Genomic DNA, 17,201 nt, shown 5'->3' with positions numbered 1-17,201 from the left:
GGTATCCCGATTGAAGCACGAACCAAATTTTCAAAAAAAAATCTTATTGAATCACAGTAAGAATCTTACATAATAATAACACTGAGAGAAATCCGAAAAAGTTAAAATAACATTCTGGAAATGCTAATTTTACCCTGCATTATTGATCCAGAATCAGTGTAAATATTACACTTTTTAGGTGTATTGGGGGTTAAATTTACCCTTTTTCATGTTAATTTTACCCTTAAAAAGGTGTAAAATTAACATTAAAAAATGTTGATATATTTTTACACCTAAAGTGTTAAAGTTATGACGAAAAAAAGTTAATCGCACCCTATTTTTTTTTCTCCGTGAAGAAGCTCTAAGCTTATCAATGATATTTTTTCAGTGAACTATGAAATTTGCATCTCTTGAAAACCTTGAAAATATAGTTTTTTAAACTTCTTGATAAAAAGTTTATTTCAGAACAATTATTCTTAATTCTCTCCCAAAAATTCATTGATATTCTTCTTGTGAAGAAAATGACATTGACGTGAATGACATTTTCATAAACTTTTGCAATTTATCTCTCATTTCAATAATTAAAAAGAAATATTACGGAAATAAAACATTCACAAATACAAGGACTTTCCACAAAGAAAATCTATTAATAAACCTCTACCACTTTTACAGTATCATTAAACTCTGGTAAAAAATGCATATAAAAAATACTAGGGGTTAAAATAACCACCAAAAGGTGTTAGAAATACCACTAGACGTTCTAATTAGTAGAAATATTTAGAAAATTTTGAGAATATGCCTAAAAAAAATTACCATCTTTCATTGAATGGTCCAAAATCTGCTTCAATTCCATCCAATCCACCTCCATGTCAGCACCAGCAACTTCCATGAAGAGTTTCTCCATGGCTGACTTCTGAGGATCGGGGTAAGTCGGTTGAGGTAACGACGGTGTAACCTAACAAACAATTCGATACGAGTGTCACAAAACAAATTTCATCTAACAAAAAACAAAACTTTCAAATGATCAAAGAAAAACGTCACATCCTGCTAATCATGCGCTAAAATGTGTTGACATGCTTCGAACCACCCCAATAAAAAAAACAGGGGTAAAATCAACCCTCATGGAGTGAATTATGGAAAGGAAGATGTGCTAAAAAAAAACGGGGGTAAAATTCACTCCTTCACTTACATTTTCTCTATCACCATACTCATTTTCGTCGTAATTGCTAACCTAAATAGTCAAACGATAGTATTTACAATATAAAAAAAAATATTAAAAAAAGCAACTTTAAAAGAAAAAAAATAAAAAAATAAAAAGAAAATGTTTGCTGGTGAGTTTTCTACAGAAGAGATTTTTATTGGGTCATCTATTCTGTTTGATTTTAACAGCTATTTTGTTAATAATATTACAGAAATGTGCCAAAAATACAAATAATTTTCTGACACAAAATTATGTATATATTTAAGTACACAGTAAAAAATTGTGTGAGAAATAAAGTTGTGTATTTGAAAAGTTGGGTAAATTCACAAGCAATATGGTTGTAAATTGTAAAATTACTATCATAGTGGTGGTACGATACTAACATAATGCTAGTAAAATTATGTATTGTGTAAGGAAATTTGTGTATTGGAAAATTTGTGTAAGAACTGTCAAAATTCCATTGTTTACTATTGCAATTTTTCTAAGATTTCAGATAGATTTTGCATTTTTAACTGCCTAATTGTCTTCTGGAATCATTCATTGGATTCTTAAAATGTGCCTCAGTCGTGAAAAATTAGGAATAATTCTGTAATAACAGAAAACAGAGGAAGCATCATGTAAATTAGAAAAATTGACGATGCAACTCTTGGCCATTTGCTGAAGAGAAGTAAGCAAGTCGGTAGCGCAGGCAAAAAAAACACGAGACCATCAACGCAAAGATTATGGGTTCAAGTCTTAGACTCTCTCTTATTTTTTTTCCTTTTTTTTATTCTTTTTCCTTTTTTTTCTTAGTTTAATACCGAGACATATCACAGATAATACAAATAAACCGAACAAAATTGCTCTACAATCAAAATTATAGACAGGAAGCCATTTTATAAAATTGAAAATACACAACTTTGCCAATACACAACATTTCCAATACACAAAATTTACAACCATAGCGCTCGTGCAAAAATTACCAATCGTAGTGGTTGTAATTTTTTTTACTGTGTACGTTCATTTTTTTTCATTTTGTCCTTAAAACTAGATTAGTAATAACTCACCCTATCGTCAACACTTCCCATTCCCACTTGTTCATCGTTCTCTCTGAAAAGAGAAGAAAACAAACAAATGTGTAAATTTAAGCCTCGTTTGAGAAAACAGGGGTAGATTTAACGCTTACTCCATGTGACTTCTACCCTCGGAGAAGACGCGGATGAGGAATTCACCCTCTTCATTGGGATCAAAAGTGGACGGGACAATGAGATAGTGTCCAGGAGGTAGTTTGAAGCGACAACTAACCTCCCTGAGATTAATAAATGCCGGCGATCTGGCCACGGAAGCGTTGTACTTGAAGAAATTCAACCTTTGCGGTTTATTCATCAAATCACGATCACTCAGATGATAGACAGCAAATCCAATTGTCAAACAATCCATTCCCATATTCCTCCTGGATCTTCTATTTTTCTGCATCAATGCAATAATCACCGTACACTTTCCCTCATCATCATCCTCATCCGGATCCTCCAGTGTAATCACATACTGAGGATTGTGCCAGAAGGTCTCTAGATAATTTCTACAGCCACCAGCTGTAACACCTGGAGTCCATTCACCCTCAAACACCGACATCTCCCACTTCTTCTTCCCCCGGCTCACTTGATCCTCACTCAATGAATCCGGACTCAAGTTGCACAGTTCAACCCGATCAAAGTGCGTCAGGAAGTCCTTAAATGACATCCAGAATTCACCATCTACGTCAAAATTCAATCCAATCTGCTCCTTAACATGATCCGGGATATATCTCCATTCGGGACTCTGATCGCTCCATGGTCCATTCCATTCAGCGTCATTGCCCCAAGGATTCCGGAGACGCAACAGAGGGATCTTTCCACTCGTATTGGGCGTCACAATGTCCACCATTTGGACCTTTGTGATAGAGTACGCATGACCACGGATAAGACCTTCAGAGGTCTCTGCTTCAAGGACATGCGGATCGGGCTCCAAACTGCAGCCCATCATGGAATTCCTCTCCATACCCTTCAAGAGGATACTGTAGAGATTCGGAGGGGCTTCCTAAGAAGATAAAACCTACTTTTAGTACTAAAATACAATTTAGTACTAAAATATTTAGCTAATTATCCGTTTAATTAATTATCCTTGTAAAAAAACCGAACAAATTTAATATAAAAAAATATTTTTAGTACAATTTTTGTACTAAAAATTGAAAACTATTATAATATCATGTAATTATTCTTTTTCAAAAGTTCCACTAAAACAACGTTAGAACAAGATTGAAAATCAAATAGAGAAGCAAATGAAATTTTAGTACAAGTACTAAAACTAGTATTAAAAATACAATTTAATACTAAAATATTTAGCTAATTATCCGTGTAAAAAAACCGAATAAATTTAATATAAATTATTTTTAGTACAATTTTTGTACTAAAAATTGAGAACTATTATAATATCATGTAATTATTCTTTTTTCAAAAGTTCCACTTTAAAAACAACGTTAGAACCTGATTGAAAATCAAATAGAGAAGCAAATGAAATTTTAGTACACTAAAACTAGTATTAAAAATACAATTTAGTACTAAAATATTTAGCTAATTATCCATGTAAAAAAAACCGAACAAATTTAATATAACTTATTTTTAGTACAATTTTTGTACTAAAAATTGAAATCTATTACAATGTCATGTAATTATTCTTTTTTCAAAAGTTCCAATTTAAAAACAACGTTAGAACCTGATTGAAAATCAAATAGAGAAGCAAATGAAATTTTAGTACACTAAAACTATAATATTAAAAATACAATTTAGTACTAAAATATTTAGCTAATTATCCGTGTAAAAAAAACCGAACAAATTTAATATAAATTATTTTTAGTACAATTTTTGTACTAAAAATTGAAAACTATTATAATATCATGTAATTATTCTTTTTTCAAAAGTTCCACTTTAAAAACAACGTTAGAACCAGATTGAAAATCAAATAGAGAAGCAAATGAAATTTTAGTACAAGTACTAAAAATTAAAAATATTGAAATTATAATACAATCTTAAAAGACAGTAGCGTACCTAAGGCGGGCCCGTCCAGGGGCGCCAATGTTCCTTTTTTTGGACAACTGAACCCTGGCCCTTTATTCTTGCTATGTTGAAGTAAAAAAAATAGTAAAATAGACTCCGAGTCTTTGTGGAGAGCCCCTCTAGTTCTTACAATGCCTTTTGTCCTTATAATCTATTGCGTTAACACTTTTAATTTCCTCGGAGACTTTCTGGAGCGCCTCTTTAGTTCTTAAAATGCATTTTGTCCTTATTTATCAAAATTTCGCATTGAAGTAAAGAAAAAGCCTTTTTTTAATTCCCTCACTTTCTAAGGCGTCCAATTGTTTCTTGGCGCCCATAAAGGTCTCAAAATACATTTTGCCCTTATATTTTTTGCATGATTTCATGTTTAAGTAAAAAGGGACACTTTAAATTCCTCTTGCTCCTAAAACGCATTTTGCCCTTGATATTCTTTCAAGATTTCGAGTTGAAATAAAAAAAAAACAATACTTTAAAATATTAAATTACAATTGTGCTAAAAATACGCACAGCTTAAGCATAAGATGGTTCAGATCAGGGGGGTGACATTACCTCTGAAAAATGCGACCGATTTTAGTGTAATTTTTTCCCTGTTTTCGTACACATTTCACGAAATATCTCCAAAACTACGTAGGTTGCCAATTTAGGGTTTTGGGTTGCCTCCTCGCTATTAAATTGGCTTTTATTTTGTATTAGTATTTTTTGTTAATTCATTCTACAATGACAGAAAACAGTTAATAAACTCAAAAGTTTTCTCGGCACGCTAGAAACATATGTCATATATCAAACAATAACATATATCAGAAACATATATCAGATTGTGCATGAAACTCGTACTTCTCAGGTATTGTGCATAAAATCTGCACAGCTGAAGCATAAAACGGTTTATATTGTGCTGAAAACGCGCACAGCTGTTAAACATAAAACGATTAGGATTAAGAAAACTATTTAGATTCAATTTTGTTTGAGCTATGCAGGACTTATGCTCAATTTTAACCATTTTATTCTTCAGCAGTGCGCGGCTGTACCGGTTTTGACGATTACAATATGTTTTAAGAAGTCCAACCGCTGTGCATGTTTTCAGCACAATCTTGACCATTTCATGCTTAAGCTGTACATGTTTTCAAATAATCTTAATCAAAATATCATTCTTCAAAATTTTGATTTTGTACTGTTGATCAAAATTGAGTACTACATACCTTGAAAATAACAGCTTCTACTTTTGCGTTTAACTTTTATTAAAAACGATTAAAATTTCACTGCATTTTCAAAATTAACTGAAATCTGTTAAACTCAAAATTAAAAGTTAAATTTTTCAGAGAATATAGTACTCAATGATAATGATAAACAGTAAAAAAAATCAAAAGAAACTTTTTCAAAAAAAAACTATTTTCACATTTTTTATACTAATCGACCGCTCAGAATAAGAAGCGAACAATTCACAGTAGGCAAATTTTACGGGAGACCGATTCAAAGTTGACATTTTACATGCAGAGTATAGGATTTTAGATTTAAAAATTCTATAACTTCGAAAATAGAAATCTTATCTTTCAAGTATAATATTCACAGGGAGGGTAGAGTTGTTCGACTTATATTCTGAGTCGTTCTGGAAAGGTTTTATAGGAAAAAGTTGAAAACGGGAACAAATAATATAGGTTGAATATATGTTTCTAGTGACGCTTGTGCACCCCCCGCATAAGTGTCTAGATACGCCACTGTTAAAAGGTTTTATTTATCCTCTAAATTCAACAAAAGAACTTATTTAAATTGAAAAAATAAATATCTATAATTTTAGTACAAGTACTAATACATAATCGATTGCGCAAAATCTGAATAAATTTTAATCTAAAAAAAAGTTGTGAAAATTTTGAAAATAATTGTAGAAATAAACACGGAATAGTGTTAAAAATATTTAATGAAAGTGTAATAACTTTGTAATATCCTGAATTACAAATCCCGGATAAATTCCTAAATCGAAACCTTTTGCAGTCAAGTTTCATAACTTTCAGATTTTTCCACATTTCATGAACTCACATTTTTAGTTAATTGTAAAATATTCACCACATTTTTGTAAATATGGTAAAAAAAACTTGTGTACTAAAAAGTGTTTTAGTACATGACAGATTACTTATAAATATTTTAAGGAGATCTGTAACTTGTATAGAAGTTTCTTCCCTTCTAAAATTTTAATTGTGCAAGAAAATGCTTAATAAGGGCAAGCAAAACATTTTAGTACTCGTATTAATTAGTACGAAATTTCCTTTAGTTCTTAATGAAATTTATCGCCACTCCTTCATTCAGAAACTCTTAATTTTCCCCGTTTTTCCTAGATTTAGAAATTTTCTACAATTGTTTTATAAACACTAAGGCCAATATGACTAAAGATAGTTCACTTTAGTACAAGTACTATCCCATTAGCCAGGATTTATTTTGAAAATCTAAAAGCCCGATGAGTTTTTATTCTTAAAAAATTACGTTTTAGCATTATTTCATTCACTTCTAAAAATGATTTTCATTGTACTAAATTTTTAGTACAACTTTGAATATTTAGTGCATATTACTTACCTTCAGATCATACATTTCCGTTACACCTCCTGTAAAGTCTTCCATGGCCTCACAGGTGGTACCTCCTTTGAGAGCTTCATAGGATCCATGCAGCTTGGCGTAGGCTTTCTCCAGTAGCGCACTCCAGAATTCATTTTTCTCTGTTGAATGCATGTACAGCAATTCTCCACGGTACGTAGGAAGGCGATCGTCAATGACCACATCAATCCATCTGCCATATTGCCAGAAGCGGAAATGGAAGATACCAGCGTAATCATCGCTAAAGTTCTGATCTTCAGGCACAACGCGGAAGAACAACTTGGGATCTTGGGTGAGATTTGCTGCTGCTGCCAATAGCCAACAATCCCCAAGTTCTCCCTGTTGCACGTCAAAACGCGAATAGCCTTCTACGAAGAACTGCGGATCACTGGTAATCTCCATTGGACGCAACCATTCGACATAGCGATCGGGGCGCCGGGAGAACATGAGGGAAGAATCAGAAGCGGGAAATTCGGGATCTTCGAAAAGTGTACCAGAGGCTAGACATTGCTGTCTGAGTGTGTGGAAGTCCTGGACATCTCCACGTGATCTAAGTCCACTTCCGCGTTCGCCGAGCTAGGAAAATTGTCAAAAAGGCAAGAATTTGCTTAGAAAACTTAATTGAAAATTTTAGTACAATTTTAGTACACGCCCAAAATCGAATAAAAAGTTACGATTTATATAAAAATTGGATTTTTTCAAATAAATATCACTAAAATTTATGAAAAAAATCTTAAAGTTTCTCTCAAATTTTAGTACTCCTTTGTAATATTTAATAAATAATTTATTAGTACAATATTTCTTCAGAAATAAAAACCCTAAATATTTCAAACACTCTCAAGGACACAGTAAAAATCAATAATATCTTTCAATCTTCGATCAATATTACATCCGAACTCTTGAATTTCTCACGATTAAAGAATAAATCGTGTTCTAATTTTTATTTTATTTGATATTTTATTTTTTCTACGTGAAATTGAAAAAAAAGTGGACTCCTGCATTTACTTTTCAGTTTTAAAAATAAATCTTTTTACACGAAAAATTGATGCCCCATCAAAAGTCTTTTCCCTTTTCCAAGACTTTTGTTTGTAATCATCAACATGATAATCTCGCGTTGCACAATTATCAGTCACATCCTTATCACAATCACCGTCAATTAGTGGCAACTGATGCGTTGGGAAATTCACAACACCAACTAGTGATTTTCCCGCGATATTAACATTTGCCAATTCATTCAAACGAAGACACTCAATTGTGCCATCTTCCACAACAAAATCACATTCATTATTTTCTCTATCGAAAATTATAGGTTTTGGATCACTTGTTGGATGGGTTTTAGACATTTCTTTTTTTTTCTATTCAGACACTTGAAATCACAGATACAATTAATAAATTTCTTTTATTTTATTTAGAGAGAGAGAACTCCTTCTTTGTCGAGGAGTAAGTGGCGACTGATTGTCCTCAATCGACCACACTTGACTGCACCCTCATATAAAGCTCTTTATGCTAACGCAAGAACCTTCCTTTCTTTGCAATTGCCATGAAAAAACTGTCACTGTCACACATTCTTCACACATGGGAGTCCAATTATTGGGAAAAGTGGATGAGCATAAAAAAAGAGACAAATGCTCCCTTATCGCGCTGATAGTGAAATTATTTGGTGATAAATTAGTGAAAAAAAAAATTGGGTGGGTATAGTTTCCGCTGCAAAAATGCCTCTTTGTCCAGCCCTCAAAGTCAAAATAATCAAATATAAAAAGCGATAAGATTGCGCGCGTTTAGCAATTTTCGTTAAAAAAAAATCGCAATAATTTACACCAAGTTTATTGTACATCGAAATGAGATAAGCTTTTCAAGGCATAGTTTTTATGAATTTAAGTTAAGGGCACAATCAAAGAATTCAGTTCATCATTTCAAGACAGGAAATTATACGTCTAATAAAACGAATGATACAGCATTATACAAGCATTTGCAGAAATCACGAAGTCACGACTTAATACTCTAGAAACCATAACAAAGTCGTATTGAAGTAATATTATTTAAATTCTCAATAAAACTTGCATTACTTATTCAAGTAGGACTGATACAGTATTTTGGGGAATTTCAAGACCTTTCATTTAAATCTAATTTTGACTAAATCGGTTGAGAAAAAGCCTTATAATAGAGCGACTTACGTTTAACCCTGAAAAATTCAAAATGGCGAATTTTTCCAAAACACAAAAAATATGTCCTAAATGATCGTCACAACAGATTTCGAAAACATTTCCATTTAGGGTGCATTATTGGGAAAATATTATAGTAATATCACAGAAAATCGAAAGTTTATATCTCTAAATGTTTGGCCTTTAGACCGAAAATTTATAGACAGATAAGCGGACAAACCGCTTTTATATCACTTTCCTTGCAAAATTTTTCAGTTTTTATAAATAATTAATACCCATTTTCATTGATGAAAAGTCCGAAAATAAACGGGTTATATATTTCCTCTCTGATTTCAATGAATGAAAGTAGCAAGAATTTACATGAACTTAAACATCTATATACATTCTTTTTGTTATTAGGAAAAACACTATTAGAAAGTTTATAACAACGTGTAATTATTTCCATTAATTACGTGTAATTATTCTAAAATCTTAATTAAAAACATCCATAAAATTCTCTTCTAAACCTATACTAAACCGTAAATGATACAAAATATTTTTGTTGTGCTTATCAGTATTTCCTGCAGTGTATATAACGCAAAACTCTCAAGATCAAAGAATTTCCGCGCTTCTGTGCTCTATGGGCTGAACTTACAGAGAGAAAGAGAAAAAAAACTTTATGTACCACGTAATCTTATGATTTTGACCTATAAACATACAAAAGTTCCCCACTCTAAGGAATCATATTTTGGCTATAAATATTTATAAAAAAAAATACGTCTCGTCGTTTTTATCAGATCTAGAGGCCAAACAGTGAGAGATAGAGGATCCATCCTTTAAAAAATCACCCCATCCTTTTAAGTCTACCCTGCAGTGCTTAATAAGTACTTTATTGTGATAGCTAAATACGCTAGATAGGTTCAGTGACATGACCTTCATATAGCCTCCAGAGACATGCTTTTGGGTTATCTCAATGACTAACGTCTTTTTTTCATCATGACTTATGGAACATTTAAAAATACAGTAGACTCTCTCAAATTCGGGCATATAGGACCGAAATGTCAGCCGAGTTAGACAGAAATTCGGGCGACAAACTTTTTGAAATGCAACGATTTTTTATTCATGTGCATATAGATATTGAGTTTACACACTCATATATAACGTAAATTGCATGAAAATCCCTCAATAATGCAAAAACACATCAGAACTAAGACAAACCATGGCAAATTTGAGCATATTTACTTCGTTTGATAAATCATAAGCAAAATTTAAAGACGTCAACAAACTGTTTTCAAATCTAACTGCTGCCCGAATTAAAAAGTAGCCCGATCTTAAAAGAGCCGAATTTGCGAGAGTCTACTGTAGAATTGTAAAACTCAATTTGAACCATTTTCGAGAGACGTTGTTAAACTTTTAATTCTCTATTACAAATTAGTTATTTATTAATTAGATGAATATGAAATATACTTTGCAAATTACTCAAACTATCGGGCAATCAATTACAGTAGGAAGTACATTCAACTTTCTGATATTCGGCTCTCCGATCCCAATGACAGCTGTCAAAGTTGAGAAATTGAGAATATCTGCTTTTTCACAAATCGGTTTTTAGTCATTTTCAGTCCCAATTAACCGGATATTAAAAATCTGAGTATAAACCCTACCGGGAAAGCGATGTTCTATGAAATTCTCGATTTTTTTACTCCCCCCCCCCAAATTACCACCATTCCGGACAGCACTTTCCTTAACTTTATGTTTCAGATGGTTTCTTATAAATAATGGCACATTCTTTGTCCGTCTGTATATTACCAGAGCTACAGGTCAAACGGTTAGAGATAGTAACCTGAGATCCTCGTGGGACTCCCCAATAAGTCGACCTAAAGATTAATAATAATAGTTCAGTAATAACCTTTCTAAAACAAAGCTACTCCAAAGCCAAGTCAAACCTATTCGAAAATCTACCGGAAGCCTAAAGTGCAAGTTCACGTATTCGCCGCCTTAATGCTGATTATTCTGCCATTTCGAATTTCGGTATTATTGACACTTCAATCGTTAACACAATGTTAACAATAGTGTTTAAAAATTTGCTGCAGAGAGAACCTGTGTGTAATGTAGTTGCTCACTTTTGTGTAACTCGTCGGTTTAAACGTTCGAACTTTCAACGGGTTTTTGGGTAAGTTCTCTCTGATATACCTTCAAATAGGTACAGAACAACCTCAACCGGAGAGAGCTACCAAATCGGGAAAGTTATTTATTACTGAACGAGAGGAACAAAACCTTTATTTTTCCTCCACTACACTCTGTTTTGCCTTTAAATGCGTCTACACATTGGAAGCAATTTTCGTCAAAAATTGCGTTTTTGACAGAAATTTGACGTTTCCCCCCACAACGCTGCAGGGAATTTCCTTCAAAAAAGCAATTTTTGACAAAAATTTCTCCCAATGTGTAGAGACCATAAAATAATAAAAAATAGTTTTTTAAGCTCCACGAAAGCGCATCGTGTTTTTACGATTTTGAACATTAGAAATTACCTAGACGTAAATATCATTCATGAGCGAAAATACCGCTTCATCCTTAGAAGAATACTACGGGTCAGACATTCGAATAAAAATCTATGCCAGTTTTCATATAAAATAATCTTTCCTCAAAGGGAATAAAGGGAAGTGTTTCCGAAACTTCATTCTCGGAATTCACGTATTTTTACATTCAGCCACTACGAAACTGAATCGAATTACGCCTTTTTAAATTGACAACTAGTTATCAAATTGAAGTCCAATGGCGTGAAATCTATAAAAAACGGAGTGGCAAAGCGTCCAATGCTTTGCGAAATGTTCGAACTCTTAACTTAGATTCTGTCCCATAAAAATACTTTTACATTATTTACAGTTTACCGGTTCTTAGCCGATTTGAACCGATTCACAAATCACTTAAAAAATCCCCCAAAATATAGTTTAAGAGTAATTGAAGTGATTTTCGGACAAAGACTACCTAGCCGGTTTATAACCGTTTGAGACCGATTTAAACTTGTCAGAAATTCCAAGACCTTTCCAATGAGCCCAAAACATGATACCATTCGGTTGAGAAATCGTTTTCTTATAGCCTCTTAAACCTTTGAACTTGAAAACTCCCACACTCAGTCCCGGCATTAAGTCCTTCGGGATTGTGCACCTGACGGAATTATGCACATACTTACAATTATGCAAGTTTGCCTACCATTGGGAGTCAATTTATGAACTCATTTTTGAAATACGCCTAAATGTATACTACTTTGCGAAGCGGGAAATTTGAAAACATTTTGCTACTTTTTCAGAATAAAACTTTAATTTCTTTTATTAAGGTAATTTTTTTTTTAAATATTCTAACCATTTATTGAAGAACTCTGGCCAAAAATTCGTCGGTTGCCTCAGCAACTGTGCTAACTGCATCTGCTTTGTGTCTGCATTCATTGCAAACGCCGCGCAGCGATGCGTTGTTTACAACGAATGCTGACACAAAGAAAGTGCAGTTAGCACAGTTGCTGAGGCAACCGACGAATTACTGTTTGTTAATGCATTTCTATTAAACAATTGAATCTTTTTGTTAGAACTACTATTACTCCGCGCGAAATTCATTCTACGGCCGATTTATTAAAAAGAAAGCCCCTGCGGGTATGCAATTTTTCTCGATACATAATGCCATTTCGCGCGTTTTTTCCTTCCCGAAAATATGCATAATCCCGGGACTGAGTGTATTAGGAATGATTGAACGGGATTTTCGTATAATGACGAAATGTCCGCCTGGTTAATTCCCAAATCGCGTCCGAAACTGAAAAAAAAATGTATGACGCGTTTTCGAGTAATCCAGGGATGGGCAGAAAATGAGGGACATATTAATGGCCCCAGGATTGACTTATGGGGGGACCTCGAAGGTCCCAAGTCTCTATCTTTAACCGTTTGACCTCCAGGTGTGCTACCGGCCGGACAAACTGCGTGACATCAAAATATAGTAGACTCTCTCTCGATTGGGCATTTGGGGCAAAATGTCATCCGGTTTATCGATAGATTTGGGCGTTAAAGCCTTTGTAAATTCCACAAAAAGCGTTCAATTATAAAGAATCACGATAAAATTGGAAGAACTACAGTGAATTTGAGCGAATTAGCTTCATAATTAAACGTGAAAATTGTCAACAAAATTTGTCGCCCGATTGAAAAAGAGCCGATTGAGTGAGAGTCTACTGTAGTCCAAACTTTAGACTTCCAAAATTTTAATTTAAAAAAACGCCTCTTAGCGAGTTAGGTGTCGCTCAAAATTGACTACTATTATATACTGCTCTCTTTGTAGAGTTCAAGTGGTAAAATCAAGAATGAAAAGGAATAGAAAATAAATTTCAGATTGGAAGTTTTCACTGATCATGAAAATTTATCTTGGCACTCGCCAATATTTTACATGTACACGTACACTATCCACTCTAGTTCTTGACCAAAAGATTCATCCTGGCCTGAAAAACTATTCGCAAAAATCTATTTAGGGGGAACTGGGGTAGTAGTAAACAAGGGTAGTGGTAAACACTGTGATTTTTTCATTAATTTTAAGACTCCAGAGGATAAAACCCATAAGCATTAATAGATACCATGGGGATATATGTACACAGATGAATTGGTCAATAAAATCCTAATACTTTAAAAATAAAAATCATTTTTTCCGAAATGTTGATATTTCGATTATTTTGGTGATTTGGATTTCCACTTGGAAATCAAAAACTGTGTAAATGTAAAATAATCAAAATGTAGCAATACCAGTTCTTTCCTACATCTTTTAGGATTATATTAATGCATTTACTAGCGAAATTGAGATTCTCATTATTTTAAAAGAATTAATAATTGGTCAGAAAACAGCATTTGGGGTAGATGTAAACAGGCAATTTCCCCGTAATTGTAGATGTCGCGAGTATAGAATGAATAGTAAAATATTTTGTCTTCTTCTTCTTCATTTCATTCGTTTGACAGCTGCATCTCATGGTGGGAAATTTTTCGTTGTGTTCAATAAAAAGTCACATGATGTCAAAATATGAAGAAAATCCATTGAAAAATGACTTTGATTGGCATGCTTTTAGTTATTTTGCTATTTTAATTATTCTTTGTAAGAAGTGTAGTGATTTTTTCGAAAAATAAAGTCTATATATCTCTTAAGTAATTAAAATAATTGAAAGTGGTGCAAAGTTAATTTCAAGGGTGGAAAAAAGGGTGTTTACATCCTTCCCAGAAAGTGTTTACTTCTACCCCAGGTATTTTGTGAAAAGAGAAAAATGCATAGTGACACAAATTTTATTTTTATGGAAAACTCAATTGTTTTCCAGCATCCGCATTACCCTCGATGTACTGCCTATACGCAAGGGTAAAACATGAGCTAAGAAATATTTTCCAAAAAATCACTGTGTGCTTGGAAAATCACCTCAAATTCGCATCTATCGAAAATGTTTACATGTGCCCCAGTCTCCCCTACACACTGACGATCAATTCCCCTTCACTTCACTTTCCGTTTAGAAAAATGCTCTACTTGTTTTTTTCATTAGTACTGCTCTGAGGTTGCATCAGTCCTAAAACGATTTTTCAATGTTGATGATTTAAATGGCTCTAGAGAACGTACTTCTTAACTGAATAGGGTCACGCTTAGTTCATTGGAAAGGTCTTGGAATTTCTGACAAGTTATAACTGGTATCAATTGGTTTTGAATCGATAGTGAATCTGTTATGAACCAATAACTAATTATTTTATTCAAAATTTAATTACTTCGATTTCTTAGATATTTTAGCGATCTTTTGAGTAACTTATAAATTCGTTGTGAACCAGTTAATAGAAGATGCGAGAGTAATTTTGAGGTATACATATACGATCTAAGTCACGAGTTCCCGCATTCCGTAAAGCATTGGACACTTTGACGCCCATTTTATGTGCAGACCCAAACAAATAATCCTAGTAATTTTTATCTGAAAAATTTATAACTTCCTGAATTTTTTTTACAAGTTTTCCGCAAACATTTTAAATGTTTTATGGATATTTTGGCAATTTTTTTGTATGAAAAGTCACGACATTTAGTCATTGTGTGTGACTAATCAAATAAATTCACAGTCATCTCATAAAAAGAGTCCCACCCAATAAAACAACTTGTGGAACTTTGCAAAACTGAAAAATTTACAGCAAACTGTTGCTTCTCACGAAAAGGACAATTGTCACCAGGATAAAGGGATTTTGGGAGATGGAAAAAATCGATTTTTCCGGCGCCACACAAACACCAAGATAGAGATGGGAGACACGCTAATTCCAGTGCGAACGTCAAAATTCCCATAGAGGAAAATTTATCATTGGACACTCCTTTTAGGGGTCCCCGCCCAGTCAAGGATGAGTCTGCCATCATTTTGCCAGTCACAGAATTTTTAGTCGGCCTTTAGAATATTATGAACTAATTTACCTGCTTGAAAAACCTAATACTGGGCAATAGTCGCGTGATTTTGGCGGAAACTCGCGAAAATTCATCATTAATTTCTTCCTGTTCATCGTCCTCAGTCATTTTGACCACTTAAGTGTCCCACAAAACACCAAATTCACGTGATATTCTTCTTCGAACAAAACACCAAACAAATTCACTGTCTCGGCACAAACTAATCTCAGTCCCATCTAAACATCTCACGATTGACGAAAATACTGTCTGAAAATGTGCGCAAACTTTTGGTTGTGATTTACTTCAGAGAGACTCTGGGTGTTATCGCGAAATTCGAGCAATAACACCACACAGTATCACCGAGGATGTGCTCGTGAGTTGCGAATTAAATAATTATCTAATGATAATTCTCTGTGATCTCATTCGTAGTGAATGCTGCGAGCAGCAGAAGGTGAGTTTGTATGGGGATAAACTGCAGAAAATATGTTTGTTAATTTGTAGCGACATCATAGCAATTGATGAATTAAAACGCGCACAATTAGATCGTTAACCCTTTTTAAACTTAAACCTTAATAGAGAAAAAAAAATGAAAAATTCTCCCCTTCAAGTTATATAAAGTGTATAAAATCAATGAAGCGGATAAAAGAATTAAAATATAAGAAAGGAAATTAATGAACCATGGAAACGTCCACTTTTAGAAATTAAAATAATCTACATTATAATATAATGTATATTTCATAGAATGTCGCAATTAGAAATTAGCATTACGCGATTTTATCTGAGTGTAAAGTTTTGTGCCAAAAGATCTTACGGATTTCGCTTGCTCAAATTTCGAAATTTGAGAAAATTTATATCCATTGAATATAAGAGGCTATTCTTAGCTTCAAGTCTTCAAAAAATATTACAGTCTGCAACAGAATTGTGACGGGACATCTTTTAGAACAGGAGAATTCCATGAAATCAAAATTACCGTCCCTTTCTTTCTTAAACGTACTACATATCCCTGTCCCATTCATTCGCGCTCAAATTGTATTGAACTAAATTGAATTTGTTATGACGTTCAAAAGAAGAAGAAGAAGCATCCAAAAAATAAGAAGAGAAAGAAAGAGATGTAATTTTAGATCTCATAATATCTTCCTTATCTAAAAGGTGTTTAGATTGAATCTCAGTTAAAAAGAGATGGCAAAGCGTCCTGGCTTTGCGGAATGCTCGAACTCACGAGATAAAGCTCTCTGTGAAATACGTGAAATATTTTTTCGCATGATCTTTTGGTGCTCACTGGTCTACTAGCGATTAAATTGATTAAATTTAATCGATTAAATTGAGTTACAAAGGTTACAAACATACGGACAAATAAAAAATACGTAAATACGAAAAGAAAAAGTCATTTACGGATATATAACCGATTCATTACTGATTTCAAGATCTTTCCAAATATTTCAAATTTAACCAAATCGATTGAAAAGTAGGCTCTCTAGACTGGTTAAATTTTGATCTTGTAAAATTCAAGGTGATGATTTTTCTTTAAGGTCATATGTATGTTTGGACGAAATGTCCACCTGGCTGACCTCCAAAATATATTTAGAAAAAAAGAAATCAGAGGAGCCGTCTTCGAAATAAACAAAAAAAAAACATAGTTTTGTATAGGGGATGAAGGGGGTGAAGGGAAAATAAAAATCATAATGATCCTCGGGTTGACTTATGGAGGGGTCACCGAAAACCGGAAGATCGTATATCTTACCGTTTGGCTTCTAGATGGGTTACAATTTTACAGACAAAAAAAAATAAGAAAGATAGGTAATTTACGGATAATTT

At 33.3% G+C, this 17,201-nt stretch overlaps 1 protein-coding gene across 11 annotated transcripts in view; it reads right to left on the bottom strand.

Annotated features, from left to right (window-relative positions):
• LOC129804090 (calpain-B-like) overlaps window positions 1-17,201 on the bottom strand; it is a 34,935-nt gene that overhangs the window by 10,139 nt on the left and 7,595 nt on the right. For 4 of the 11 annotated variants that reach the window (XM_055851142.1, XM_055851144.1, XM_055851146.1 and 1 more), the window contains exons 3-7: window positions 6,814-7,407; window positions 2,346-3,235; window positions 2,227-2,269; window positions 1,169-1,210; window positions 793-934 (exon numbers count right to left, since the gene is read on the bottom strand). In XM_055851142.1, the coding sequence (XP_055707117.1) occupies window positions 793-934; window positions 1,169-1,210; window positions 2,227-2,269; window positions 2,346-3,235; window positions 6,814-7,407 (1,711 nt within the window). Of the gene's footprint in view, window positions 1-792; window positions 935-1,168; window positions 1,211-2,226; window positions 2,270-2,345; window positions 3,236-6,813; window positions 7,408-15,416; window positions 15,687-17,201 lie in introns of those variants that run through there. The other 7 variants (XM_055851145.1, XM_055851143.1, XM_055851147.1 and 4 more) reach the window with 4 other exon arrangements.

This window comes from Phlebotomus papatasi, chromosome 2 (assembly GCF_024763615.1).
Source record: "Phlebotomus papatasi isolate M1 chromosome 2, Ppap_2.1, whole genome shotgun sequence".
NCBI classification, from domain to species: domain Eukaryota; kingdom Metazoa; phylum Arthropoda; class Insecta; order Diptera; family Psychodidae; genus Phlebotomus; species Phlebotomus papatasi.
Note: the sequence above shows the minus strand (reverse complement) of the source record. Positions and strands in the feature narration are given on the sequence as shown.